The sequence below is a fragment of the Engystomops pustulosus genome, chromosome 6 (assembly GCF_040894005.1).
Source record: "Engystomops pustulosus chromosome 6, aEngPut4.maternal, whole genome shotgun sequence".
NCBI classification, from domain to species: domain Eukaryota; kingdom Metazoa; phylum Chordata; class Amphibia; order Anura; family Leptodactylidae; genus Engystomops; species Engystomops pustulosus.
Genome location: NC_092416.1, coordinates 102416917 through 102432563, shown reverse-complemented (window position 1 = coordinate 102432563; position 15647 = coordinate 102416917). Strand labels below are relative to the sequence as shown.

The window sequence follows — 15647 nt, the reverse complement described above, 5'->3', positions numbered from 1 at the left end:
AAAATAAAACTAATAGTAAAAGCAATATATTGATAAAATGTTCAGTATTCTTATATGTAAACTGAGCCAGGCAGGGAAATACCGGTAGTTATGATAAATATGTGTATTTTTCGAATATAAGAAGCTCCTAAATTTAAGACCCCTCCCAGATTTAGTAATAAAAAAAAGGAGAAATATATTTGACACAAAAAAAATTCCCAGTGGTCACACAGCTCTGCTAAATCCATTAGCCCACATACAAAGTTGATTTTTTGTTATTTTCATTTATATTTTATATTGGTCAATATTTTATGTTATCACATAATATTTGATCTACATTTTAACTGCCATATATTTTGGTAACCATATGTTAGATGTATGTGTTTTTAAAAACAAAAATATTAGGTCAAAAATACAATATATAAATGACAAATTTCAATTTACAATTTACTTTTGATGCTACCAGCTAAACTTATCTATCTATGCAACATTTCCATGTTAGAATGTCATCTAACATCTTTCAGTTTGAAGAAAATTGTAGAGAAAATAAGGAAAGGTGCTCCTTGTATCCAATATTGCTGTCACAACTGTGTCCTAGGTGACTAAAAACCTCTGCTCAACCTGACCCAGATTCCAAGTATTTCATTATGTAATGAGGTTTGTAACATGTATGACATTATAGGAATGGGACATAATATGATGACATGACATTATTGAATAAAGTATGGACTGCTAACAATTATCCAAAACCAAAGGAGCTATGGTGCTTTAAGATAATATTCTTAAACATACAGTGTAATGCTAAATATAGGTACGTAAGTGAAGAGGTTGTTTGTAATTTGCCAAAAAAAAACAAATAACTCTGTCATGTTTTACAATGTAATTTTTGTTTATAGTACCATAGTGTCTCCTTCATTTGGCTGCCAGCCTTTGCAAACACATATGCACACTTTATTCAGCCGATAATGCACATACTGTTATTGTGTTGAAGTAAAAACTCCTGACTTGAAAATCATAGACTTTACATGGCCATTGACTTTCTAGTCCAAAACCATAAGAATAAACCACAATCCTTACTTTTAGAGTTCAATTAAAAAAGTGCCAAGTCTTCAGACAAACTAACTTGTATTTATTTTATTTGTAAGAAAATGGAAATCAATATCAATGATTACCATCTAATTTTCTGAATTGCTTCTGTTGCAGGCATTATAAAAGACAAGGAGAGAAAACTAGAAGACGAAATTGCCGGGCCTCGTACTTCTCATTGTGCATTCCTTGGATCACTACTATGGGAACGCACTTTGCCATACAATGAAATAGAATATGTTGATCTCGATGAGTTCCTATTAGAAAATGGCCTACCCTCAAGCCCATCTCATCAGCCTTTTTCACCAGCTAACTTGACTCCACCACCATCAAACCAGTCAGTTGTTGACCTTAGTCGACCAGCCTCATGCGCCTCTTCTACCTCTGCATGTTCCTCTCCCGTGCAGAGTAGGATGGGTAGTGAATTTGAACATCCTAACTGCAAAGCAGGTAGTACACATTAAGCTATTGTAAAATATTGTGTTGAATACAATGTACAAAGTAACTAGTGATTTTCTTTATGGCATCTATATACACATCTCCTGCAGGTTGTTATTTGTAGGTTGCAACTTGCAAGGGAGGTTGATTTCTAGGGGTGGGTAAACCAAAGTACTGCTTGTAATTCATCCTTAAATGAGTTGACCCATCTATACAATCTCAGTGCATATGATCTATAAGGACATATGGATGACATATTAGTGGTGTCTATTTTGTTGTCTTCATTAGAACATATCAGACAATTGAACTTTTTTACCTTTTGTCACATTGCAAGCTTCAAACATAAAGATATAAAATTTTAATTTTTGGTCAGAATCAACAACAAGTCAGACACAGTTGTGAAATCGAACAAAATTTATTGGACATTATAAACTTTTGTAAAAGATAACACAAACTTAAAAGTTGGGTGTGCAATATTATTAGGCCCCCTTAAGTTAATACTTACCGCAAGCAACTTAAAGCTGTATAGTTATGTCCATATCAGTTTTGCACATCTAGAGACTGAAATTCTTGCCCATTTTTCCTTGGAAAACAGCTTGAGCTCAGTGAGGTTGGATGGAGAGCGTTTGTGAACAGCAGTTTTCAGCTCTTTTCACAGATTCTCGATTGGATTCAGGTCTGGACTTTGACTTGGCCATTCTAACACCTGGATATGTTTATCTGTTTATACGGAGTTCTGCATAGGGCCCCCTTCCCCTTTAAAAATATATACATATTTGTACACAATTATACAATCACACACATTTATGCACTCATAGACATACACACACATTTATAAAATAAAATATATACATATTTATATTATATACACACGTATAAAGTTCTACACTCACTTATATTTACTAGTACATACATGTATACACTTATACCCACACATTGATGAGTAATACATGCTACATATACAAACTCAAACAGTATATATACACACACAGTATACAGTTTGTAAACATCCATACATTTATACAGACATACTGTTTGGTACATAGACTATAGTATTTCACATCACAGGTGTGCCCTGTCAGGTTTAATAAGTGGGATTTCTTGCCTTATAAGGCAGAGTGAAGGCAAAAGGGCCAACAAGTGCTAATCATTTCAGGTGAAGCTCATGAAAGTCATGAAAATACATACAACTCTTCAAATGAGAAGGTGTGTCCAAACTTTTGTTCTGTACTGAATATACATATGTATATATACACAGATAAATAAAAAGTTATTTGCTTTCTCATTGCTCAGGAAGGGGGTGGTGCAGGCAGGCAGACAGCTGTGCAATTGGGTGGGTGTTCCGGCGGCCGTGCCAACTGATGTGCAGGCGTTCGATAATCAGTGCAGTCGGCTAGCTGTGCCAGGGGAGTTTGGGTGCTGAGATTGTCATCAGGAAGTTGGAAGTGGATTGCTGTTGCGCTGGGGGCAGGGTGATAGCTGTGCTGTCGGCCAGGAGTGAGGGAGAGTGGCTGTGCCGTCGGCTGGGTGGAAGTTGAGGGCGGCTGTGCGGGCGGGAGAGTGGGTGATCCGTACAGGTGGGCAGACCTGGTCAGTACAGCAGGCAGACCTCATTACTACTGTGCTGTTGCCGTCAGCAGGGTGTGAGGGCCTGGGAGAACAGCAGTGATGAATTTGGGTTCTACCATCCATCTTGGGCCCCTCAACAACACGGGCCAAGTAGCAGCTGCTACAGCTGTTGAAATGCCCCTGAACTCCGCACCAGTCTTTTGCAGACTCCAACAGTTTTCTTAAAAAAATGGTCCTTTATCTGGCTCCATCTATCTTCCCATCAATTTTAACCATCTTCCCTGCCGAAGAAAAGCAGGCCCAAACCATGATGCTGCCACCACCATGTTTGACAGTGGATGTGTGTTCAGGGTGATGAGCTATGTTGGTTTTACACAAAACATATTATTTGGCATTGTGGCCATTTGGCACTCTGACGAGAGCAGCTTCTTACACATGTTTGCTGTGTCTCCCAGGTGGCTTGTGGCAAACTTTAAACAAGACTTTTTATGGATGTCTTTGAGAAATGTGTTTCTTCTTGCCAATCTTCACAAAGGCCAGATTTGTGAAGTGTATCACTGATAGTTGGACAGACTTTCCCACCTCAGCTGTAGATCTCTGCAGTTCATCCAGAGAGATCATAGGCCTCTTGGCTGCATCTCTTATTAGTCTTCTCCTTGTAGAGATGTTAGTTTAGTAGATTTGGTAGATTTGCAGTGGTCTGATACTTATTCCATTTTAATATGATCACTTATACAGTTTTCCTTGGGTTATTTAAAGCTTGTGAAATCTTTTTGCATCCAAATCTGGCTTTAAACTTCTCTACTACAGTATCACGGACCTGCCTAGTGTATTCTTTGGTCTTCATGATGCTTTCTGCTCTTTAACCCCTTAGTGACCAAGCTCATTTGCGCCTTGATGACCAAGGCCTATTTTTCAAAACCAGCATGTGTCACTTTGTCTGGTTATAACTTTAGAATGCTTTAACTTACCCAAGTGTTTTTGAGTTTATTTTTCCGTGTCATTTTCTACTTCAAGTTAGTGGGAAATTTATTTATGAAAAATAGGTGAATTTGGTAAGCATTTTGAAAAAATTTGCTATTTTCAAACTTCAAAATGTTCTGTTTTACAAACTGATAGTCTTACTACCCAAATTACAGTGGTTACTAACTAACATTTACCATATCTTAGCTTTGGCGTCATTTTAGAAGTATACCTTTTGTTTTATTGTAATGCTAGAAAGATCAAAAGTCGAACAGCATTCTCTCAAATTTTTAAGAAAATTTTAGGATAAATTACTTAAGGGACTATTTAATTTCTATTGGGGCTTTGGAAGTTCTGTTAATAGAAAGCCCCCACATATAATTCCGTTCTATTAACTGCACCCCTCAAACTATTCAAAACAGCAGATAGGAAGCTTGTTATGTATTTTACAGAAATTCTAACAAAATGAAGGTTTGATTTGGAATTCACTAATATTTATCATTAATACATTTACTTAGCTGCAAAATCTACCCACATTAACTGAATAAAAGTAGAAAATGCATCTAGCAATATATTCAGCAGTTTTTTCCGAGTAAGAGGAAACCCCACATGTGGATGTAACCCACTGTTTGGCCAATGGCGAAGTGCGGAAGGGAAGGAGCCAATGAGCTTTTGTAGGGCACAATAGTTTTTCAGGTGCCATGATGTGTTTTTAGGGCCCCTAAGGCATGAGGCCACGTTCACACATGCAGTAAAGCGCCAACAGGCAGTTTTCAGCTCCAACCACGTATCTTTACCTATGTGGGCTGTACTTCCCGTAAATTCAAAACAAGAATGCTAGAACATTTAAATGACATTGTGGACAGAGAAAACAGAAGCATTAGTGGAGCATCTGCACTTTCGAAACATTCATAATAAACAGATTAATAATTTTACTGCATTTATCATTGAGAAGGTGTCTGTCTCCAGAAGAGGTGGTGATGTTAGGAGGCTTCTCTTAGATCGGGAAGCATACTGGATCATGCTGTTGGACACCATGACACCAGCAGGCATGAATGTGAGAAATGAATTGATGTTACATTATCATTAATTTCAATTCTTTCACACATATTTTTGTTTAATTCCACTGCTCTCCCTCCCCCCCCCCTCTTCTTTTCTTTGCCTGTATTCATGGTGTGCCTAAAAGCATTGATATTCTAAAATACTGATGTAAACTCAGCACAGATCTTTCTTTTAACATTATTATATTGTTCTTACCTTTTATTTTGTCACGCTATAATCTCTGAAAAAATATGTGAACAATGTTCCGATTTTTGAGGAACAGTCTGTTTTTGCATTGTGCACTGCGCAACCACAGATTTTATTTCTGTGTTGCCTACCAAGTTAGATTGCTTCATGTTTTCTCAAAAACAAATTTTTACTATCTTGTGATTAAGTACATACATTATAGCATGTTAAACTGATGTGTACCAACAAAACAGGATCATCACAGAAATACTATGTTCACGTGTTGTGACTGGGCACTCCCCTCCGGGAAGTTTACTTTTCCGTAACCTAGGAGATTGGTGTTAATTTCCTGTATGACGCCCACAGGCACAAGCCCTCTCCAATGGGAGTGTCCACCTTATCACGTGTCTCACACAGATGATTTAAATAGCATACTTTGTCACAAAAATGTATCCATGATTAAGGGCACATACTGCGCCTGAAACGTGTTGGAAATTACGGTGTGTCCATTGTATTTTATATGATGTCCGAATAAAGAAAAGTTTTTATCCAATTCCTTGACTCGTGGGATTTGAGCTGGAAACGTACTGTTTACACGTTCACACATGGCATTTTGGTTGTGTTTTGAAACACAGACCTAAGGCTGCACCTGCATGGCACGTTAAGCTAAGATTTCATTTACTTTGCGTTTAGTTAATGTGTTGGAAACACAATGTTACCTAAATATGTGTTTGGATTGTGTTTCCAAACGGAACCAAAATGCCACGTGTGAATGTGGCCTCAGGTACCACAAACCATTATTATAGAGAAATTGTAAACTTTTTATCTTGTGGTACAGGGGGCATACTAACCCCTTGCCACTGATAGGTTTTCTCCATTTTACTTTCTGTTTATCGCTCCTGACTTGCTTTTTTATTTTTCCATGTAGAGAGCTGTATGACGGCTTATTTTCTGCATAACAAATTGTACTTCCTAGTGACTGTATTTTATATTCCATACCTTGTACTGGGAAGTAGAAATACAATTCCAAATGCAGTAATATTGACAAGAACCCACATTTGCACCATTTCCTTCTGGGCTCTGTTTTTACTTCTTTCACTGTACATTCCAAATAGCATCTCTAATATATTATTTGGTTTGGTATGATCACAGGAATACCAAATTCATATAGGTTTTATTAGGTGTTTATAGATTTTACCAAAAATTACAAATTTTTGTACCCAAAACAAATTATTACTTTTACAACATTTTGACTCCAATAACTTTTTCATACTTAGGAATACGGAGTTGGCTTAGATGTAATTTTTTTCTGGGACAAGCTGACATTTTCGAGACTGTGAGATCTTTAGATCAGTTTTTATTACATTTTATTTGTGTTGTGAAAGGTCAAAAAAGTGGCGAATCGGATATTTGAGCACATTTTTCTGTTACAGGGTTCACCACCAGGAATAACCGTTTTTATATTTTTATAGATTGTGATTTTTATCTTTTCCACTTTTTTAAAAATTATTTATTGTTTTATATGTGTTAGGGGCTTTTGAGACATTCTGAGGCATCTGCTCGATCCAGCCCAGCAAGCACATGCCGATGGCAGACCCAGGGACCTTCATTAGGTTCCAGTCTGTGTGGCTGAGAAGACTGCACCCCGCAATTGGATTGCAGGATGCCATGAGGAGAGGGAGGGAGCTCCCTCCCTCTACAGGTATCTAGAACCCACTATCACATTGACCGCGGGATCTAACAGGTTAACAGCCGGATCCGAACTCTGTTGAGAAACCTGTCCGCCTAGCCTAAGGCCTGTTAGTGACGGAGAAATCCGTATGGGCTGTCACTAAGGAGTTAAACAGAACCCTGAGACTATCACAGAGCAGGTGTATTTTTATACGGCGAATTGATTACACACAGCTAAATTATATTTATCATCATTAGTAATTTAGGACAACATTGGATCATTCAGAGATCCTCGCTGAACCTCTGGAGTGAGTTTGCTGCACTGAAAGTAAGGGGGCTGAATACAAAAGGTATTGTTTTTTCACTATAAAATTTACAATTTTATATCTTTACGTTTGAAAGAAAAAATATAAATGTTATTCCCATTAATACATGGTGATGCAAAAACAAGCAAATTTCTCAAAAATGAGTTCTATATTCTATATAATAATAATCTTTATTTATAAAGCGCCATCAAATTCCGTAGCATTTTACAAATCATAGGGGGCATACAGTATACAAATATAATGTTACATTACTGAGTACAATTCATATGGAACAATAGGAAAAAAAGCTGTTTATTAGCTATTGAACCCCTCGTAATTAATGTACCTGAAAAGTGGAACTCCACAAAAAAATAATCCCCCATATGTCCAAATTACAAAAAAATAAACCTTCTATAGCCTGTAAAATGTGACAATGCAGATCTGCCCTGAATGGCGCTCCTTCATTTCTATGCCCGGCCGTGTGCCCATACAGCACTTTACCAACACATATGGGGAATCCTCATACTCTGGAGAAATTGGGTATCAAACTTTGTGGAGTTCTTTATCATTTACTATTTTGCGACAGCTTAATTTTTGGCCAAAATTAATGTATTATCTAAAAAAAATTACAGCTTGTAAATTACACCTATATTTTGTTTTAACCCCTAAGAAACATCTAAAGCGTTAACACATTTCTTAAAGTTGATTTTTCACACATTGACAGGTGTTGCTTCTGAAATGGGATCATTTACGGGGTTTAACTGCTATTTAGGCATCTCAAAGTCACTTAAACCTGTGCAGGTGCCTCCAAAATAAGGTTTTTGCGATTTTCCAAAAAATGAGAAAAATTGCACCCAAAATTCTGAACCTCCTAACCTGAAAAAGAGAGAGGATGCATAAAAACCCATGCCGATATAAAACAGACATTTGGGAAATGTGAGAAATAAAGTTACTTGGGTGCTCTGACTATCTGCCCTAAAACATTTTTGCAAAATTTCCATTTATTTTTTTCATAACTAAATACAAAAGATATCATCAAATTTTTTCTATTACTATGAAGTACAAGAAAGTGACAAGAAAACAAAGAAAGCTCTAGTTCTCGTGATTAAAACGTACCCCCATATTTAGGTACATCAGGTTTGGAAAAATCTCATGAAAAATACAACTTTAACCGCGCTCCCGGTAAATAAAATTCATACACTAACTTTCACAGTGTTAGTAGTAAAGATGGTAAAGTTTGTTAAAAGTACCTGAACTCCTTCTTTATGATAGATTGTTTTCTAGATGTGTTGTGTACTCCACAATACAGCAAAATCCTCCTGCTTGGTACCGGTATCGCCCCGGCCAGTGGCTATATCCGGATGCCAACAAAAATGTGCCCGAAACGATACACTATCGGTTCATGGTGACATCACCTTCTTGGCTACGGAACGCCGTTTGGAACAAAAAACATCCAACGTATTTCTGAAAAGAATCATCTTCCTTTGTCAGGGATGCCGTCTCCTGTCCTCCTGGTTCCTTTTATAGCCTCAAGTGGATCTGATCGCTGCAACTTTTTGTCAGCAAGGATGATAATGCTATCTGAATGCAAATCTCTCTATTTCGCTGTTCAACCCCTCCCCGTTTTTGCATTTTAATTTTTTTTGTAAAAAAAATGACATATTTCATGCCGTGTACTGGGAAACGGGAAAAAAATTCCAAATGCAGTGAAATTGATGAAATAATGCATTCGTGCCGTATTCTTGTGGGCTTGGATTTTACAGATTTCACTGTGTGCCCCAAATGACATGTCTACTTCATTCTTTGGGTCGGTACAATTACGGGGATACCAAATTTGTAAAGGTTTTATAATGTTTTCATACATTTACAAAAATTAAAACCTCCTGTACAAAAAATTTGGGGAGGATTTTACCATCTGGCGCTAATAACTTTTTTATACTTTGGTATACAGAGCTTAGGGAGGTGTCATTTTTTGCGACTTTTGATGTCGTTTTCAATGTTATCATTTTTAGAACTATATGATCTTTTGATCACTTTTTATAGAATTTTTTATATTTTTTAAAATGGCTCTATTTTCCATTACGGGGTTAAACGCAGTGAAAAACCATTATTATATTTTGATAGATCGGGCATTTTCGGACATGTCGATACCTAATTTTATTTATATTTACAGTCATGGCCATATGTTTTGAGAATGACACAAATATTATATTTTCACATGATCTGTTTTTTATTTGTGTTTGTCAGATGTTTTTATCACATACAGAAATACAAGTGCAATCATATTATGAGTAACAAAAGCTTTTATTGACAGTTAGAATGAGTTAATGCAGCAAGTCAATATTTGCAGTGTTGACCCTTCTTGTTCAGGACCTCTGCAATTCTCCCTCTGCAGGACCTCTGCAGAGAAAATTACTTTATCCCAGTCCTCAGGGAGTACAGGTACTCCCTGTACCTTTTGCAGAATATCAATCTGTCTCTGATGTTTATTTCTGGAGAGAAGTGGCTTCTTTGCTGCCCTCCTTGACACCAGCCCTTTCTCCAAGAGTCTCCACCTCACAGTGCGTGCAGATGCACTCACACCTGCCTGCATCCATTCCTGAGCAAGCTCTGCACTGGTGGTAGCCCGATCTTTAAGCTGAAACACTATGAAGAGACGGTCCTGACGCTTGCTGGTCTTTCTTGGGCGCCCTGGAGCCTTTTTGACAACAATGGAACTTCTCTCCTTGAATTCCTTGATGATGCGATAGATTGTTGACTGAGGTGCAATCTTTCTAGCTGCGATATTCTTCCCTGTTAGGCCAGTTTTGTGCAGTGCAATGATGACTGCATGTGTTTCTTTAGAGATAACCATGGTTAACAGAAGAGAAACAATGATGCCAACCACCAGCCTCCTTTTAAAGTGTCCAGTTGTGTGATTCTTACTTAATCATGACAGATTGATCTCCAGCCCTGTCCTCATCAATACCCACATCTGTGTTACTGGAGCAATCACTGAAACAATGTTAGCTGCTCCTTTTAAGGCAGGCCTGCAATAAGGTTGAAATGTGTTTTGGGGAAAAAAGGTAATTTTCTAGACAAATATTGACTTTGATCAGCTTAACAGCAATTAATTGCACTCTTTGAACCAAGCAAGATTTGAGAGGGGAAAATAATGCAATAGACAAATAACACATCCAAATAATGATACTTTAGAAAAGAGAGGGAAAGCGGATGTGCAAACAAGATAAATTTTATTATTTCATCAATATACAAAGATAAAAACATTTAAAAACCCAAAAAATGGGAAAAAGAACACAATGGTCTCTCCTCTTAGAAATATTTCATATATGTACAACCAACAATGGATAACAAAGCTGCTAAATATAAAGGTGTAAAAATATGCACAAAATCACATGTAATAATAAGGTGCAAAGTGCCTAGGCTGAATACATACAAAGGTTCTTGGACTGTGTGCTGTGTGGTGTACAAGACAAGTAGAGACAGTGTCTCAATGCAAGGTGTTTACATATTATGAGATCAAAAAACGAAACAAAACATAGATAAAGTGCTGCGTGCAGAAAATAGCAGCTAGTGGTGTAGATACACAATTCAAGTAGATACAATAAAGCAGTACATCACATTATATTACCTAATGTAGAGCATGAAGAGGAGAGACCACAAAAGGCTGGCAGGTTAAAACATTTTGGTGCCAAAGATTGTAACACTAGTTCAGTGTTCACTGTTCACTGGGCAAAGGGTAATTATATAAAAATATATGAATATATTTATACATAGGAATACACATGACTTCATGCTATCTGACTTCACCCTATCTTTTTGAGTGTAAATGTAAGCTAGGTCTATGAAATGAATCGAGAGAATAAGTACCAAGATAGTACATGGACTATGTACTCCTGCAGGCAGCAAGGAGTCTTCTAAGTTCATCATGTTTCATACACAAGCTTAGGGAGGAGCCGAGCCAACGGTAATCTACCGTTGACATCCCCGACTAACACCCGCGGTCGGAGTGGGCTCTGATCGCGGGTGTTTAACATGCCTTCTGGGGGTCTTTACCCGACGATCGCCCACCCCCCCCCCCGCGCACCGTTTTCGAGGGGGGGGGGCGATCGCTGTTTTGGCACCTCTGGGGTCCAATCGGGACCCCATAGAAGCCTGGAGGGATTGCCTTTAAGATGGCGTCTGTGACATGTTTAGATGGAGGAGGGGGTCCTGCTATAAAACCCAAAACAAAAATTTGCTATAAAATCCAAAACAGAATGTGTTTGCCAGGGAAAGAATTAATATAGTGTTTCATCTACTAACAGTATTTATGGTCAGTATAGAACAGGGTATATAGTAGGGCTGCACAATGTATCAAAACCTCCATACTTATTCAATACTTTCAAAGTGGTTCAATACAGGCTTTCTTTCATTTTTTGTACTAAAAGACTCGTGCTTTTCTACAGACTCCTAGTATCTGGCTGCAGGGGATTCCTCAGAGAACACATCGGGCCAGGGGATCCTTTGAATAGATGTGTTGGGCCAGCGGTAGAGCAGGAACCACATCATCAGAGAAATATAATGAACTGTCCATATATGGTGTATCTCTCAGGGCTTCCCCTGACACAAGGAGTGATATATATCACTCCTACGCTGTTCTCCCCTTTGTCACGGCAAATAGGTCTACTGATGTACCCTGAGGACAGCACGGGCATCAAGCAAAACTACGCCAGTTTAGAAAGAATGCAGGCAAGAACGCAGGCCCGTGGCTGAGCAGCCACAGCTCCAAGGCCGGAGCTACTGCGCATGCGCAGTAGCTGGCTTGTAGGACGAGGGCGTGCAGCTCCTCGTAGCTGCGCGCCGCACACAACAGGATAGGAGGAGTGACGTGGCTACGGGGGCGTGTAGCCGCACAACAAAATTTACATATTAGGGGAATAAAGTTTACCAAAAGTTAGCGGGGACGTGAGGATTAGCTCTAAAAAGAGCTATCCTCACATCCCTTACATCCACCTACCACCCGTTCTACCTTTAAATTGTAGATCCATTTGCTTTCTGCTTGTGACAATTCGTTAATGTAATCTCCCCCTTTTCAGTCGGGTTTAACCTTTTCTATGTTTGGCATAGATCAACCCCTTACCGACATGTGACGTAATATTATACCTAATAGGCAGGGCAATACTTCTGTAGATGTAATAGAAGGTGACTTAAAGGCAGGGGCGTTGCTAGGGTGGTAAAAGATTCGGGGCACGGGCCCCAATGCATGTGTATTGTACTTTCAGTAATGCCCCCTCCTGTACATAACCCCCTCACATGTGGTTGTGCCAATAACAAGGTTACTTCTGGTATATACAGCTACAGAGAACAAAGGAGAAATCCCCATCACCACATCTTATGTTCCTCATTGTTCCTACATCTTTGTTCCCTGGCAGTGTTATCCTGCTGCCGCCCCTAACAATCTCCCCAAATACTGTAAGGCTGCGTTCACATGTTTGTCTTGCATTTAAACAAAACCAGGTGCGTGTTACCCATCACTTGTGTGTTACTGGAAAATATAGGATTAGAGACTGGGATCGGCACCACTAAAGTAAAAAGCATACAATGGCCCTGAGGACCCCTGAGGAAGCTAGGCGACTAGCGATACGCGTGGGGTCTTCTCCCCAGCTCTTCTCCTTCCCCCCACCGCATTCTACGACAGTACTTTGATCTTTACAGGTAAAACCGAGCGTGGACCCTGGGCTAGCGCCCATCACCCTTTTTTTAGTATCTTGGGTTTTTTTCCCCCCAGACTTTGTACATTTGTACACTTAGTCAAACCGCACCTTGGTTTTGGGACATAGCAAGGTTTTTTCCAACTGATTCATCATCGTACATTGCCTTACACTTGTGCAGAGGAAGGGGTTCTCTGCAGGTAGGGGGAGCTGGTGGTGTGCAGAGCAACCAGCACTATCATATGCTGGGTTGCTCTGCCTGTTGAATTTGTGTGCTTCGCACACTTTTTAATGGTTTTTATTGTTGTTTGTTCTTGCTGTGCTCTTTTTGCATTATTAATAAAATTGTATATCTTTGGTCATATAGCGTACATCTGTGTTCATTTATAATTTTACTGGAAAATATGTGATCAAACCAAGGCCTGTCCTAGTGCCATGTGTGAACACGCTCCAAGAAATGTCCCCCACACAGCCCCCCCAGTAAGTAATGTCCTCACACAGCCCCCCAGTAAGTAATGTCCTCACACAACCCCCCAGTAAATAATGTTCCCCACACAGACCCCCAGTAAATAATGTGCCTCACACAGTCCCCCCAGTAAATAATGTGCCCCACACAGACCCCCAGTAAATAATGTGCCCCACACAGTCCCCCCAGTAAATAATGTGCCCACACAGCCCCCCAGTAAATAATGTGCCCCACACAGTCCCCCCAGTAAATGATGTGCCCCAAACAGTCCCCCCAGTAAATAATGTGCCCCACACAGTCCCCCCCCAGTAAATAATGTGCCCCCACAGTCCCCACAGTAAATAATGTGCCCACACAGTCCCCCCAGTAAGTAATGTGCACACACAGCCCCCCAGTAAATAATGTGCCCCACACAGTCCCCCCAGTAAATAATATGCCTCACACAGCCCCCCAGTAAATAATGTGCCTCACACAGCCCCCCAGGAAATAATGTGCCTCACACAGCCCCCCAGTAAATAATGTGCCCCACGCAGTCCCTACTACTACCTGTTGGAGCAGCTCACAAGGATCCCATCCCAGCCTTTATCTAGTTATTTCATACATTATTCATTGTAAAATCACATATTTTTTATCATGTAAACGAGGCTGGTCACATGGTCAGAGGCAGTGATGTCACCCGTTACCCCTCCCCTCTCCTCCCCCTGCTCATGTCTGTGTAATGTATAGTAAAGTATTGCTAGTGTGTGTGCTGCATCTGCTGACATGTGAGAGACATCAGCTACACATGAATCTGACATGTTCTGCTGTAACATGGCTGCATCCTCCTAATACACAGAGACACAGACATCAGCTACACATGAATCTGACATGTTCTGCTGTAACATGGCTGCCTGGAGCTGCTGTATCTCTCCTAAACACACACACACATGCACACACAGGCTGCAGGGGGTGTGGCCACCAGCACCAGGAAGCACATCATTATACAGCCTCACATCATTATACAGGCTGTCAGTCATGCACTGGGGGTGTGGATGTGCCTCCCACTCATGAATAAGGTGGACAGCTTGAATATGCTAATGCTTCATTGGACATTTCACAGGTCATTTGCATACAGCTTTAGGACCTCATTGCTTAGGTTTACAGGCATGTAGAAAGACAATGAAGGGATAGAGGCAATGCTCTCTAATGAAAATATATTTAGTTTAGGGGGGTTATTTTGCATGACGGGTTCTCTTTAACTCGAATAATAGTCAGCAGTTTATATACAGTGCAGTACAGAACAGTGTTATTTTCCGATAACAGCCAAACTTTATCTGTTTGCTACAAAGCTGAATCAAAACTGTTACATTCTATCTTCTCTGTTGTTATATCAGCATATACATCAGAGACAACTTAACACTTAATGGTCAGTGGCATACAGAAAACACTTTTTTAAAAGTGACCTTTCACCAAACTGCTGTAAATTATTCTTTATCCTCACTTCTGTTACCCATACCGTATATACCAGCGTCCAGCAGCAGAGATCTCATGCGGAGGCCATGCAGGCCCAGCAGGAGACAAACCAACTTCTGGTCTGACAGCTTGCCGGACTAATAGAGACAGTCAGAAAGGATGACATAACTCCTGCTGGAAAAAGTGACAGAGTATGGAAGTCAGTGAGGGATGCACTACAGAAAATGACACCTATGGATGATGTTGAGGCCTTTTTAACCATCTTTGAAAGATTAGCTGAGAGAGAAAAGCTGCCACCAGAGCAATGGGCAGAAGTGCTGGCTCCCTATCTCAGTGGGGAACCTCAAAAAGCCTATTATGATTTAATCTAAAGTTATTAAAACACACTGGCGCAATCAGTATATGAGTGAACTTGACGGTGTGAATTGCCTTCGCTGGTAATGACACTATGCCCTTATACTGACAAAATAACCAAAGGTTATATTACTTAAACGATTTATATAAATTACCTGCACTGGCTATTAATCGAAGTTATATTTTAAAAAATCACACTGAATGCAATGGTATTTGCGCTAATCTATATTGGATGTTGTTCAGATGTTGCTGCTTCCTCGTTACCGTTGTGTGTTGAGGGGATCATCTGCTTAGTTGTGGGACACTGGTGCTGCATCGGATGATGCTCAGAAACTTGGGTAAACTTGGACCAAATCGTGATCTTTTTGGATAATCCTCATAGATCGATAATTTTTGTTGGAACAGTTGCCGCGTAGAATCCCCGGCCAGCGGCTTTGCTGGCAC

General features: G+C 39.7%; 1 protein-coding gene across 1 annotated transcript in view; it reads left to right on the top strand.

The window, feature by feature from the left end:
• DBP (D-box binding PAR bZIP transcription factor) overlaps positions 1 to 15647 on the top strand; it is a 62460-nt gene that overhangs the window by 12530 nt on the left and 34283 nt on the right. The window contains exon 2 of the mRNA XM_072110506.1: positions 1183 to 1515. Within this exon, the coding sequence (XP_071966607.1) occupies positions 1183 to 1515 (333 nt within the window). The remainder of the gene's footprint in view (positions 1 to 1182; positions 1516 to 15647) is intronic.